The 14,208-nt window shown below is 51.1% G+C and overlaps 1 protein-coding gene across 2 annotated transcripts; it reads left to right on the top strand.

Moving 5' to 3' along the window:
- Nucleotides 1-66: 66 nt before the first annotated feature.
- NDUFV3 (NADH:ubiquinone oxidoreductase subunit V3) lies at nt 67-11,783 on the top strand. 2 transcript variants are annotated; one of them, XM_045501267.1, is made up of 4 exons: nt 67-206; nt 1,606-1,726; nt 8,462-9,541; nt 11,554-11,783. In XM_045501267.1, the coding sequence occupies exons 1-4, from the start codon at nt 159-161 to the stop codon at nt 11,715-11,717; spliced, it is 1,413 nt and encodes a 470-aa protein (XP_045357223.1). In that variant the 5' UTR covers nt 67-158; the 3' UTR covers nt 11,718-11,783. The 2 variants fall into 2 exon arrangements, with proteins under 2 accessions (XP_045357223.1, XP_045357224.1); XM_045501268.1 differs by lacking the exon at nt 8,462-9,541.
- Nucleotides 11,784-14,208: the final 2,425 nt, after the last annotated feature.

Here is a 14,208-nt window from a genome sequence, read left to right as displayed (position 1 = left end):
CCGGCGGCCTCTGACCCGCTCCGCCCACCCCCGTCCCTGCCTGTGATTGGTGCCTTCGGCCCAGGGGGCGGGCCGTCAGCCGGTGGTGCGCGCGCAGCTGTCGAGTCAGTCCTGGAGCGACCTCTGCCTGGCCAGGCCCGCCCCCGCGTGTCACAGTCATGGCGGCCTCTCTTCTGCTGCGGCAAGGACGGTCGGGGGCAATGAAGGTACAGGGAGCCGGGCCGGCGGCCGGGAGCCCTCGTAGGGCCGGGGCGAGGGGCACCTCCAGCCGTCCGGGTGGGCCCATGACGCGGTTCCGGGGTGGAAGAGAGGGCGCTGGGCCGGAGCAGGTGGCCGCGGGCCGTGGGGGGGGGCGCGGCGAACGGACACTGACCCCGATCTCCTGGGGAGCCCCCGGCGTGCGGTGCCAAGGTCGCGGGCAGGTGCGAGGGCTCCCAGGTGTCCTGCGCCGCCGCGCTCGCTCCGAGACGTTGAGGACCGCGTCTTGACCTCTTACGTAGCCCGGAGGAGAGAGGAGGGGACTCTGAGGTACCTGGGTGATCCGGTAACTGACTTGGCAGCCACTAAGATGCCCGCTTACATGATCCTGTCTGGGAAAAGAGAGGAAGACAGAAGGGCTTTCTTTTTACGTGTAGAAAAAAATGTAAGATCATTGCCCTGCGTTTAAATTTGCAAAAGTCTCTTACAAAAGCACTGCCTATTCATTGCGAGATAGAGCGTACAGATGGGGGGAGATCTGTTTCCGAGAGTCCACCGTTTAGGCCTTGAAACACCTGGTTCCAAATAATTTTTTCAGCTTTCACACGTACTTATAGTCATAAACATAAAAAGATATACTTTTACCTTCGTGTATGTAGGAGAGGCACCTTTGTTCTGTATGCAGCTTCTAGGAAAGCGCCTACACATAGCAGCTGTTAGTAAATACATGTTGAGTGAATTATCAGTTTAGGTTTGCCACTTATGATACATTGTATGTGGTTTTGAAGCAGTTATCCACCTGCATCATTACTAACAGCCAGATAGTATTTCTTCTTTTTATTTTTTAATTTTTTTTAATGCTTGTGTATTTCTGAGAGATAGAGAGCAAGCAGGGGAGTGGCAGATAGAGAGGGAGACACAGAATCCGAAGCAGGCTCCAGGCTCTGAGCCGTCAGCACAGAGCCCGACAGGGCTTGAACTCACAAACCGTGAGATCATGACCTGAGCCGAAGTCAGATGCTTAACTGACTGAGCCACCCAGGCTCCCAGGTAGTATTTCTTCTAGTTGGTGTTCTAAGTATAGGAAAACACTTTATTATTTGGTAGGTTAAATAGTAGTTGGGGGCTACAAAAAGTATGCACAGGAGAAACTGTTTTTGACTTTTCTTGGAGTTACATAGTTCATAGTGACTGTCACGTGTTTTCTTTCTTGCAACTTTTTTTTTGTATTTTCCAAAATTTCCATATGTCATGAAAACTGTAATAACCGTTAGAAATATAACACGAATGCTATAACACATTATATAGTACATGTAATGCACGTAATGATATATAACATTTATAGGTCGTAATAGCTTCCAAATGGCATGACTCTAAAATGTCCATATTTGTTCATCCTTCTGTCAGACTATGCTCCTAGACGCACGAGTGTTTCGAGGACTTGCTCCCTCAGTGTCTCTCTCTGCGGAATCAGGGAAGAGCGAAAAGGGACTGCCACCAAATCCCAAGAAGCAAAGTCCACCAAAAAGTAAGATTTTAATGATAGTCCCAAGGGGAGAATAATGCAAAGTAAACAAATCAGTCCGCTTTCCAGGCGTGAAGAGTTTTACTAACCACATAATTCGATTCTTCATCTCCAGCCGTGCCCAGATTATAATCCAACATCGGATCTGTGGCAGATTTTAGACCAAACACATCACTAATGCAACAGCCCTTGACTCAGCATTTAGCCCTGAACCAGTTCTGTCTGTGTTTTCTAAGTGCTGTGCTCTGATGTGTGGCAAGGGGACATTTGGATGGCCCTGATACAGATGCTGTGCTCCCGTGGCAGCCCTGAGCCCCACCTTGCTTTTCTCTCCCCCCAGTTGTGACGCTTCTCAGTGTCTCAGAAACACAGATTGGCTTCCCAGGCTTCGTGGGCCACCGTCCAGGACTGCGGGCCTCCTTTCATGACCGTGGGGAGGGAGTTAAGAGCAGGAACCGTTTTCCATTACCTCTCACTTTGATGAAGCACGATGTCTGATCTCTGTCCGGCTTTGTCCAGAGTCATTTTGACTTTTATTGCTGGATTTTACTTTTTTTTTTTCTCCTTCCTGAATACCGATGTAGCATATCCTCACGGAAGGAAAATACAATGTGTGACACTATTTTAAATACTTGTGGGCATTTTACTTTTTACTCCCTGCTCGTTATTAATGACTGACCATAGGGAGCGCCTGGCTGGCTCAGTCAGCAGAACCTGGGACTCTATCTCAAGATTGTGAGTTCAAGTCCCGCGTTGGGTGTAGAGTTGATTTAAAAATAAAATCTTGGGGCTCCTGGGTGGCTCAGTTGGTTAAGCGTCTGACTTTGGCTCAGGTCGTGATCTCACGGTTCATGAATTCGAGCCCCATGTCGGGCTCTGTGCTGACAGCTCGGAGCCTGGAGCCCGCTTCAGATTCTGTCTCAGGCTCAGGTCGTGATCTCACGGTTCATGAATTCGAGCCCCATGTCGGGCTCTGTGCTGACAGCTCGGAGCCTGGAGCCCGCTTCAGATTCTCTCTCTCTCTCTCTCTCTCTCTCTCTCTCTCTCTGTCTCTCTCTCTTAGTTGGTCAAGTATCTCACTCTTGGTTTCAGCTCAGGTCGTGATCTCGCAATTCGTGAGTTTGAGCCCCACGTTGGGCTCTGCGCTGATGAAATGGAGCCCGCTTGGGATTCCTCTCTCCTGGGGTTCCTCTCTCCTGGGATTCCTCTCTCCTGGGATTCCTCTCTCCCTTTCTCTTTACCCTCCCCAGCGCGCACTCTCTCTCTCACACACGCTTTCTCAAAAAATAAATATAATTTAAAAAACTAATGCGAACAGCCAGAATGTCAGTTAAATTCTGCATTACACATAGCACATTTTTGACATTCTTTCAGTGTTTACTGATGATTAGTGAATCTCATTACTAATGTTATTGATGCCTTTGGTGATTCTTAGTCTTGTTTCTGCAATCCTACATCATAGGTTTTTGAAGCTGACTTAATGGATTTTAAAATATTGTGGCAGAGTCAGATCCCCCCCCTTTTTTTAGTGTTTATATATATATATTTTTTTAATTTTTTTAATCTTTATTTTTGAGAGAGAGAGAGAGACAGTGTGAGTGGGGGAGGAACAGAGAGAGGGAGACATAGAATCCGAAGCAGAGTGCAGGCTCCGAGCTGTCAGCACAAAGCCTGATGCGGGGCTTGAACCCATGAACTGTGAGATCATGACCGGAGCTGAAGTCGGACGTTTTAGCGACTGAGCCACCCAGGCGCCCCAGTGTTTATATATTTTTGAGAGAGACAGAGCTTGAGCAGGGGAGGCGGGGGGCACAGAGAGAGGGAGACACAGCATCCGAAGCAGCCTCCAGGCTCTGAGCTGTCAGCACAGAGCCCGATGTAGGGCTTGAACCCACGGACCGTGAGATCATGACCTGAGCTGAAGTCGGACGCTTTAGCGACTGAGCCACCCAGGCGCCCCCAAAGATCCTTTTTTAAACATGCTTCTATGTGTGAGTAGAATAGGGTGCTTGTTTATATAACAGTTTTAGGCGCAGTTATGAGCAGGGAACATTGACCTAGGAGTTGGCCCTGGGCCTGTGTAGTTTGGTCATCAGTCTGGATGAGGTTCCTCCCCGCCTGAGTGGGGTCAGCGCGCAGGCCATGCTAGGCCCCTGTGAGGGGGATATATGTGTGCGGTGTCGACTGAGTGTAGAGTGCTTTCAGGTGGGAAGACAGTACTGCGAACTACGCTGTCTTTAATGCGCGTGAGATCTGTGTATAATCTAAAAGTACTTATAATCTCTGTATGAAGAAAAGGAATTTCTAAACCGACATGTACAGGCCTCAGTGTTTGCCCGAGATGTCAGCGCTCGTAAGACTGGTCAAGCGAAAAATGCGGAAATGCTTTCTGCCTGCTGGTGGCCCCATTAACGCCCCAGGGTAAAGCCCTGTCTGCTCTCACTGGCTTTGGGAGCTTTAACGGAAGTTTCCTGCATGCAGATCTGGCCCTGTGCGCTCACCCTTGGGGTCCCATCTCTAGGCAAAGTGCCTGCCTCAGAGGCAGGACCCCGGGGTTCCAGACGACGTTCTGCCCTATTCCTTCTGGGACTCCAGCTTCTTGTAGTGTTTGCTTCCTTCCTGAGGAGAGCCACCGACGTCCATGTCAGGGACCAGGGTCCCCTCGCAGGTGCCCCTCCAGACGGTCCGCTCAGTCCAGTCACTACAGTAACATTCAGTACTAAGTCATCGACTGAAGACTCCTGTGCCGCCTTTTCAAGGGTCTGTCCAGAGGCCACAGTTAATTATTCATTTCAAGTCCTCATTTCAGTCTGAAAGGTGAGGAATCTCTGGAAATAGGGATTTGTTGTGTTTACTTAAAAAATTTTTTTTTCAACGTTTATTTATTTTTTGGGGACAGAGAGAGACAGAGCATGAACAGGGGAGGGGCAGAGAGAGAGGGAGACACAGAATCGGAAACAGGCTCCAGGCTCTGAGCCATCAGCCCAGAGCCCGACACGGGGCTCGAACTCACTGACCGCGAGATCGTGACCTGGCTGAAGTCAGACGCTTAACCGACTGCGCCACCCAGGCGCCCCTGTTGTGTTTACTTCTAAGCAGCAGAGCCTGGCATACGTTGTCCCGTCTGGTCCTCACAACCCGTGAGCAGGCGGTACTCGTCTCCCTGCCTTAGATGAGAGAGCGGAGGAGGGAAGAGGCCTGTGAGCTGCCCAAGGCCACACGTGTGTTAGGAGTGGAGCCAGATGTAAACCCGGGCAGGAAGGCCCCACCATCTGTACTTTTCTTCTCCGTGCTGTCTTGCCTCTGAGAAAATCTCAGTCCTCAGACAAGCAAGCAGACAAGCAACTCTATAGTCCTATACACGTAAAAGAGTTTTAGTTCACATAAAATTTGAGTAACTGTGCTCCTTCCTGTTGTGTCGAAATGTGCTTTGTTCCCGAGATTGGTTTTGTGACCCAGTGACGAGATCTGGAAGAATTTTTTTTAACTTTTTTTTTTTTTTTTTTTTTTAACGTTTATTTATTATTGAGAGACAGAGCGTGAACAGAGAAGGGGCAGAGAGAGGGAGACACAGAATCGGAAGCAGGCTCTGAGCTGTCAGCACAGAGCCCGACGCGGGGCTTGAACTCAAAAACTGCAAGATCGTGACCTGAGTCGAAGTCAGACACTTAACCGACTGAGCCACCCAGGCGCCCCAGAATTTTTTTTTTTTTTTTTTTAATTTTTTAAATGTTTATTTTTGAGAGAGAGAGAGAGAGACGGAGTGTGAGCAGGGGAAGGGTAGAAAGAGAGGGAGACACAGAATCTGAAGCAGGATCTCGGCTCAGCTGTCAGCACAGAGCCTGACATGGGGCTCGAACCCACAAACCATGAGATCATGACCTGAGCCACAGTCAGACGCCCAGCCGACTGAGCCACCCAGGTGCCCCAAGATCTGGAAGAATACTAAGGTGGCTAATCCATTTCAAACACCATTGTCATTTGTGCCTGTGTTAGGGAGACCACCAAAAACGTGTAGGTCATGGCCTCACTTTTCGCCCCAGCAGAAAAGAGACCTGGGAAATACAGCTAAGCTCGGTTGGAGAGGAGGTGGAGACGCAGTACAGCCTCTCCGTCTGCACGGTTACCAGTGTTTGTGCGCCTTTACCGTGCACAGGCCATGGTCATTTATCCGTTCTCCGGCAGAGTAGACACAGCCCCGGAGGTCGCCGTCTTGTGCTGTGAGATGTGCCTGTGTGGCCAGCCTTCCCTAGGTGGTTTCGTGTTTTCATAGATTTGTTTCTCGAGGGAGGTCAGTATCAAACTAAAACAGTATGTGGGCGTCCTGCTCTGGCCAAAAATGTGCGACTTTGTGAAAACCAGCAGGCGAGGTCAACGTGCGAGCCCTCGTTCCTCTAGGTGATAGTGCTGTTTCCCAGGTGACGTCATTCTGCACCTCACGGCGGGGCCACACTCGGTCTGCACCCTGCGCCCTGCAACAGCAGCTACCTACCGGTGGCGGTTCCCAGCCATTGTGGCAGTTTCCTTCGGGGGTCGGGGGGCGGTTGCTGGGCCCGTGCTGCACTGGGCCAGAAATTGACTCTCAATTAAAGGAAAATGCATTTTTGTTTTGGTCCAGTGGCCTTTCCCTGGAATTCTCCCAGTAACTTAGCATGAATAATGAAAATGCTCTTATGTCGTATAATAGGAATTTCCTCTTCAAAGAGAATTTTTAAATGTTAGTCCCATATGAAGTTTTCTTTCTATTGTCAGTGGGTGATAACTCAGCCTGTAACGTAGTTCCGATGACTTATTTGCAGTTTTTAAATCTCCACCACATACTTTGGAAGATTCGGGAATTGTAATTTTTTCTATTCAAAACAGCCCATGTAAGATACACCTTGTTTTTAGTTAAGTTTTCATACTTGGAGCATTCATGCCCAACGTAAACGTGGGTGTATGGTACCGGTGAGCGGGCACAGCGGCGTGCGGGGCCTGCTAGGACCCGCTGAGCTGATTCAGGTATGGTTTACAGAGACAGAGAACAGAGCGTTCAAGTGTGTATACATTCCTTTGCCTCATTTTGAGGTTTCTCGTGACCCTGGAGCTCTGTGAGAGTCCTGAAGTTAGGTCAGCACCCGCCTAGCATGCGGAGTGCAGATTCTGGGCTGGCACGTAGCCACAGCTTCCGACGTGGCATGGGGGAGGTAGGGGTGAAGGTGCTGACGGAGGGGGTGGAGGGGGTGGAGGTGACGGATGTAAACAGTCCCCTCTGCTCTGGCTGCCCAGTCAAGCCCTTTCGCACCGCCCGGTTTCCTCTCCGGCCCATTTCTGATTTTTGGTGTTTCCTCGGGTTTCTTGGGTCATTTTCTGTCAATCTATCATGGGTAGGTCCCTGAGCTCAGAAAACAATTAGAACCCTTTTTGGATACTGGTAAGATGGTGATCTTAGGAATACTTTTTTTTCCCACTTGAGAGAAGCAGGATTCAGATCTTTTCAGTATAAAGTAGACAGACCCCCTAGACTTGAAAGTGAAGTCTCTGCATTTAGAATTTGCTCGTCTGTAATGTGTGTCATTTCGGCTTTAGATTTGGAAAGTAGTTTTAATTTATAAAAGCTTGTCTTATATTTTTCTTTAAATCTGCAGGGTTAGAAAGGGTTTACCACCTGGGAAAACTGAATGAAGTTAGTTCTAATCAACTTACTGTGCAGTGTTATTTTTTTAATAATTGATGCTATGAAATATAAAGGTTTTATATTAGCCCTTTTCCTTTTTTTTACAGCTTAAAACCTGTTGTTCATGTATATATATCTCGTTTATCAATTTACTTTAGATTCTTTGGGTCGTGTAATACTTTCCTTTGGCCGAGGAGATCCCCGAATGACTTCTGATTTTGAAGGGCTTTTCTCCTCCTTAGGGCACCTTGATTTGAACGACATTGTCCTCTTTCCGGTACCCTGCAACACTTAAACACGTGTGTGTGCGGACCCAAACCCAAACCAGGTTCTTGTCTCTAGTTGTGCTTTCTGGGTTTTCAGAAAGTTCAGGTTCATCCAGCGTGGATAACTTTTTTTAATATTCGAGAGGCATCAGTTTTCTTAAAGATTTAAGAAAGTACACATTTGTAAAGCTTGCAGTAGTCATTGGAAAATATCTTTGTGGTTTAACGATTTGAACTTTGGATGAAGTAGTCGTTTAAAAATGAGCATCAGGGGCGCCTGGGTGGCGCAGTCGGTTAAGCGTCCGACTTCAGCCAGGTCACGATCTCGCGGTCCGTGAGTTCGAGCCCCGCGTCAGGCTCTGGGCTGATGGCTCAGAGCCTGGAGCCTGTTTCCGATTCTGTGTCTCCCTCTCTCTCTGCCCCTCCCCCATTCATGCTCTGTCTCTCTCTGTCCCAAAAATAAATAAACGTTGAAAAAAAAAAAAAAAAAAAAAATTTAAAAAAAAAAAATAAAAATGAGCATCAAAGAATTTGGCATTGTGAGAAGTGGAGACAAGTTTGTTACTCCTGTTGGTAAAAACAGCTGCTTGTTAATTTTTCAGCTGCAAAGGAATGAATGACCTACATTTCTTACTGTTCTCCCTCAGGCGGCTTGACTTTGACCTAAGAGTGAGTTCCCATGGAACATTCCTTAGGATGATTACATTGAAGATATTACAATAGCAAGTTGTTATTTAACGAGCCGTCTGTGACTTATGAATTTGGATTGTTGTACAAAATATTGAGAATAACGTTCCTCTTTATGCCATTTCCTAGATGTAGTGGAACCAAAGGAGAGGGGCCAACTCGTAGCCACCCCAACAGCAGCTGAATTGTCTAAAAACTTGTCTTCACCCCGTGCTCACCCGTCAGTTGTGAGTCCGGGCGGGCTGGTAGCTGGCCCCGGCCCCGAAGGCAGCATGCTATTCACAGCCGAAGGGGCTCCAGAGTTCCGGTCGCGAAAGACTGTCGTAGAGACGCCTCAGAAAGTTCCGTCTCCACTCAGGAAGCAGGGCACGGATGCAAAAGCTCTTAGGGAGAGCAGGGGAGATGATTCATCTTCATCGTCCTCTTCGTCCAGCTCCTCCGATTCCGACTCCGAGGGGGAGGGGGAGAGCTCCACAGCTGACCCCCAGGGGACGAGCAGGGGCAGAGGAGGGCCTCCCGGACCACAGGCGTCCCGCCCCCTCGAAGATGGAGCCCCCAGAATTGCAGTAGCCGCCAAAGAGAAGCCCCGCTCGCAGCCAGATGTCCCCCCTCCCGAGAGGCCCCGTCCGGCCAAGAAGAAAGGGGGCACCATCAAGCCGCCAGAGGACAGAAAAGACACAAAACGCAAAAGCACAACACCCAAGTCACAAGCAGATAAAGAGTTTATGACACAAAACGTCAAGGAAAAGCAACTCCAGAAAATTGTTAGATCAAGTGAAACCGATAGAGAAGGCCAAAAGCTGCCCAAAGTCGAAGAAGTCCTGCCTGCTCATACAGAGTCAGGATTGTCTACACAGCCGGCCGGCGGCCCAGCGCCCATTCAGTGGAGGGAAAGAACCGGAACAGCAAGACCGCCGCCAGCAGCTCCTGAGGCCAGCGAGAGACACCGGGGCCAACACGCAGCGGAGCGTGGTGGGGAGGTGGCTTTCCCCCTGTTCAGCAAAGTAAATTTGGGGGCGCAGGTGACAGAGGGAACCCTGAAGGCCGCGGGAGAGACTCTGGAAGGTCAGGCGCCAGTCCGAAGTTTGAAGCTGGTTCCTGCTCCTAGCGAAGGCGATTTCCAGGACAAGGCCACGGGCCCAGAGCCTGAGGGTGGGGCCGGGATGGCGGAAGACCCTGCCCCTCCAGGAGGGCCGGACGGCACCCAGGGTATACCTTCACTTGCGCCCTCGAGAGCCCTGCTTTCTCGGGCGGGTGGTGGGCCTTCGGAGGCCTGTGCGCCCCGAGGAGGGGTCCAGGTAGTCAGGCACCTGCAGCGCGGCCTCCGGCGGGCAGAGGACTGTGCCGGGCTCCTGAGGGACCCACGCCTTGTGCGCGGCATCCCTGGGGCATTTCCTGTTTATTTTGTGGTGAAACAGCGTGCGCTTGGCCCTCCTGGCTGTCCCACGGCCAGGGTGATGTTTCAACTCTAGTGGTTTCACGGCCCCCTTCGCTTTGGAAGGTGTCCATGAACTTTCAGGGCCTCTGGTCAGCGGAAAGGGGGTCCTGATTCCCTCCCACAGCGAAGAGCCGTGCTTACCTCTGGCGTGGGGTTTGGGGGGATACGAGGGGTGTTGCTTTTAGGTTTCTTAGACCGGAGGGGAAGTCCCCATTTTGGGAAGTCCCGCAGTAAGTGACACAGGGGCAGCCAGGGGCGGCTTTAGTCTTCTTTCCGCTGGGTGACGTTTCCTTCTCTGATTTACCCAAAAACACAATGGGCTGCTTTGTTTTTCCATATTGAATTTTTATGAAGGGCTGTTTGCTATCACAGATTTTTAGGGTTTTATTCCTATTATGCTCCTGACTTGTGCATCGAACTTTATGACGGCACATGCTGTAGGCAGGTCGTGGCGAAGCTGGCAGGGCCGTCCCCGGGTTCAGAGCCGAGCCCCGCAGAGTGTCTGTAAAATGCTGCGTTGCTAACAAACCTGGCCCCTTATTTGCTCCTTAGTCTTCCTGAAGCCTCCGCCTTTGCCTGATGTCCATTATGTGCTAACCGTTATTGGTTGCGTTCCGTTGACAGAATTTGTGTGTTTTCTTCCTTCCGTTCTCTCCCTCTTTCGTTAATACACAAAGTGCCAGCCTTGTCCAGACTTGGAGAATGCAGTTCCTGATGCTGCAAATTGGAGACGAAAACCAAAACTTAGGATGATGACAGCAAACCATTGTTGTTTTTCTCGTACTCCCTTTGCCCTTTGGGGGGTAAGGAGGCCGCCCAGGAGCACAGCCCCGGTGTGGTGTCGCTGAGCAGTCCTCTGCTCGGGTTCCTGCCCCGAGGTTCCTGCACCCACGTTTCCCTCCAGCTAACACCTTCCCTGTATCCGCCAATGTGCCTGCACCACATGGGGAGTCTCTGCTCGAGATCGGGAAGGTGTCAGCTCTGCAGAAGTCCTCGTTTTGGTGTAACACAGCCGAAGACGTGACAAACAGAGCTTTGGGTGTGAATTCAAATGGTGGAGAGCGTGCTTAGGTGATTTCCTGTGCAGCCTGGGTAGCCGTGCAGGGGCCTCCCGGCAGGCTGCGCCGTGTGCCCTTGTGCGGACGTCCCAGGGCAGGAGAGCTGCTTTCTTTTGCTTCAGCTGTGCACTTTGAGTTTTAGATCACCGAATGTCCTTTTTCCACGTGAAGAAATACAACTTAGCTTGTACGTTTTAGCCTGAATCGAAAGTATGCCAGCAGCTTTTTCAAAAGAAGTTGAAAACTTTGCATCTCCCTTCCAGTTCCCCTTAACTTTGTTACGTTGTTCAGACAGAGTCTAGTTTCGTGTACCCAGAGACTTAGAGGGCTCACCTGGCTTCTGCTTTTGAAAATTTTTTTCTGCAAATAGTTCATTCCTACTCCTGTAGATCTGCTTGTCTCTCTTGCTCCCTCAAGTCCTGAAAGTCCCTGCATCCTTGTCGTAGGCGTTTTCACAGCTCTGCACAGCACGGGCCGGGGAGCGGACAGAGTAGGCTGTTCAGACGCCTCGTAAGAACCAGCGGCTCCCACCGCGGCGGCTGCGAGGTTTAGAGTACGTCTTCTGCTAATTCCTTTATTTCGCGTCTGAGGATCCTGTAGCTTTCACCGGCTTCCCTAGTTAGACAGTTTATCTCAGGATGCGGGGCGCGCGGTGTCTGAGAGCTGAGCCCCGCGGGAACGCCGCCTGTCCCACGTTCTCACGGGCCTTGCGTTTCCCCCCACAGAGTCCGCTCACGCCGCCAGCACCTCCGAGCCACTGGACAGCGCCACCTACAAGAACCTGCAGCACCACGACTATACCCCGTACACCTTCTTAGACCTCAACCTGGACCTGTCCAAGTTCAGGATGCCCCAGCCCTCGTCAGGACGGGAGTCCCCTCGCCACTGAGCGCCCCCTTCAGAGAGTAACTTCCCGTTGTCTGGGCTACAGAAATAAAATCCGCCCCGGTCGTGAGGCCTCATGTGTGATCGGTGTCCCTCGTACGGTGAACGCTGAGCTAGCGACCCTGCTCTCTGACCATTGGTTCGACGGGCATCAGAAACGTCTGTGCACAAGGGGTTTTCCTCTCATTATAAAGCTGGGGTCCGCCGCACAGACCGTGGCATTAGAGAGCCGTAGGGGCTTTCCATCAGCGTGTGTCTGCTGTGCCGAGTCCCTGGTCAGTTTAACGTCCGTCTGCTTTCCAGCCAGGTGCCCGTACGTGTGCTGAGGACTTCTGATTTGGTAGACCTAGCTTCTGATCATAGAAGATAGGGTTTCACTGATTTTATCTCCTGTACTGCAAAGAGACTCAAACGTTAGGTTCTAGCACTTGATCCTTAGAGAAGGAATGGAATCCTTTTCGTTCACCGGAATTCGGTGTTTGGTGTAAACTCAGGCGGGATTGGGGGGGGGGGTTGAAGTTTTGCGGGGCCCATCAGCAGCTCCGCCCCCGGATGGCCGCGGCGGACTCCGGACTCCTCTGCTACGAAGGGTTTCTGGGTCGGCCAGGGCTCAGGATAACGTAGCTTACGCCCCCGGGGCATAAGCGGGGTGTGTCAGGCTGTGTGTTTGCACTCGCACCCTGCGGGGACGAGGTGAACTGTCTGCTTGGAGACCGGTGGAGGTGAGGTTACGCCGACCACGAGAGCGGAGGTGGGAGATGCGTCCGTTTGTCAGGGCAGAAGTCTGTCTACCCGCTGGTGTCACAGCCGTGGTTTGCTCTGTTCTCACATGGCCCTTGTTCCTGTGCCCGGACCCCAGGGCATCACCTCCCTTCATTTGCATTCTGGTCCCTGGCCTCGAGTCTGCAGCACACAGTGTGGTGCATGGAATTCTGTTCCACGTGTCTGTCACCCTAGTATTGTCATCCGCCGCCGAGTCTATTACCGCCGAGGGAGACGCTTGGCGACTCCGCGAGCTTCTCCTGATCGCATTGTTTTATCAGAAAAGTACCAAAGCCACATTACCTAAAGGGAGAAAATGGAAAACCCCTAGGGCCACGGTGCCAGCCCCGCCGTCACTGATGTGTCACACACCTCCCGGTGGTGGTGGCTTCAGAGAGATCGCCCCACGACATTCAGACAGTTCTCTCTCCTGCCGGCTGTGCCCATGTGATACCTGGCTTTGCAAACCGTGGTCCGCAGAACCTGTGCGGGGGGGGGGGGGGGCACAACCACGGTGCGTTTCCCAGACCGCACGTGCCGCCGGGGCTGGGGATTCTCCTGACGGAACGATCTGGATGAAGAAATTTTCGTCTGCATGAAGTTTTTCCCTGGGAACCAGCCCTGTTAAATTATCCTCTCTCTCTGACCCCCAAAGCCCTCGGAGCCGATGGGGGCCGTTCCCCACCGAGTGTGGTTTGGGACCCGAGCTCGTCCCCATGCTCTCTCCTAGCGCTGCCAGAAACATCTGGGTGGCTGTAACTCCTGCCGTGTGTTGTATTGTTTCCTTAAGATGGATTTCCAGAAACCAGTCTGATGAGTCGCACGTGATTCACAAACATTGGTATTGCTTCTGTTTCCACGAGGTTTTTAAACCAGTTTAATAGGTTCAAGTTAAAGCAATTATCCCATTTCCTTTTGTATTTTCCCTGTCACCTGAACCCTGGCATCTTTCTAGACATTTGTTCTCTTACACCTGTTAACAAATAAACACCCTCAGACTGGAGGGCATTATACACAAAGCAGAAGTCCAGTCCTTATTATGAATTCTTGTCCTAATGTTTACTGGCAGCTGGTTAATAACTGAAACCCAGCAAATTACGGTGTGGCCTTTCTGATTCTTCCTCCAAGTATGTGCTTTGAGTTTTAACAGTCGGAGGACTCGCACCCAGTGCCTTCTGGGAGCGTCCCATACCTTGCACGTAGGAAGCAATGGAAGGTTTATAAAATGAGTTCACCAGCACCACAGAACTTCCTGTGCCCTAGGGGATGAAGTGTGACACATAAACAGTACAAAGCCATTTCTTCCGTTAAAGCAGCATTAACACACTCCCTGCGAAGGGCCAGATAGGAAATATTTCAGGGTTTGCCACATGCAGCGTTGAACAGTCTTTTTCTGTCTTTTACATCCCTTTAAAAAATGTTAAACCCGGGGGTCCCTGGGTGGCTCAGTCAGTTAAGCGTGTGACTTCGGCTCAGGTCACGATCCCGTGGTTTGTGGGTTCGAGCCCCACGTCGGGCTCTGTGCTGACAGCTCGGAGCCGGGAGCCTGGTTTGGAGTCTGGGTCTCCCTCTGTCTCTGCCCCTCCCCCACTCATGCTCTGTCTCTCAAAAATAAATAGACATTAAGAAAAAATGTTTAGGGGTACCTGGGTGGCTCAGTCGGTTAAGCGTCCGACTTCAGCTCAGGTCACGATCTTGCGGTCTGTGAGTTCGAGCCCCGCGTCGGGCTCTGG

This window comes from Leopardus geoffroyi, chromosome C2 (assembly GCF_018350155.1).
Source record: "Leopardus geoffroyi isolate Oge1 chromosome C2, O.geoffroyi_Oge1_pat1.0, whole genome shotgun sequence".
NCBI classification, from domain to species: domain Eukaryota; kingdom Metazoa; phylum Chordata; class Mammalia; order Carnivora; family Felidae; genus Leopardus; species Leopardus geoffroyi.
The sequence above is the reverse complement of the archived record's forward strand: the minus strand, read 5'-3'. Positions and strand labels throughout refer to the sequence as shown.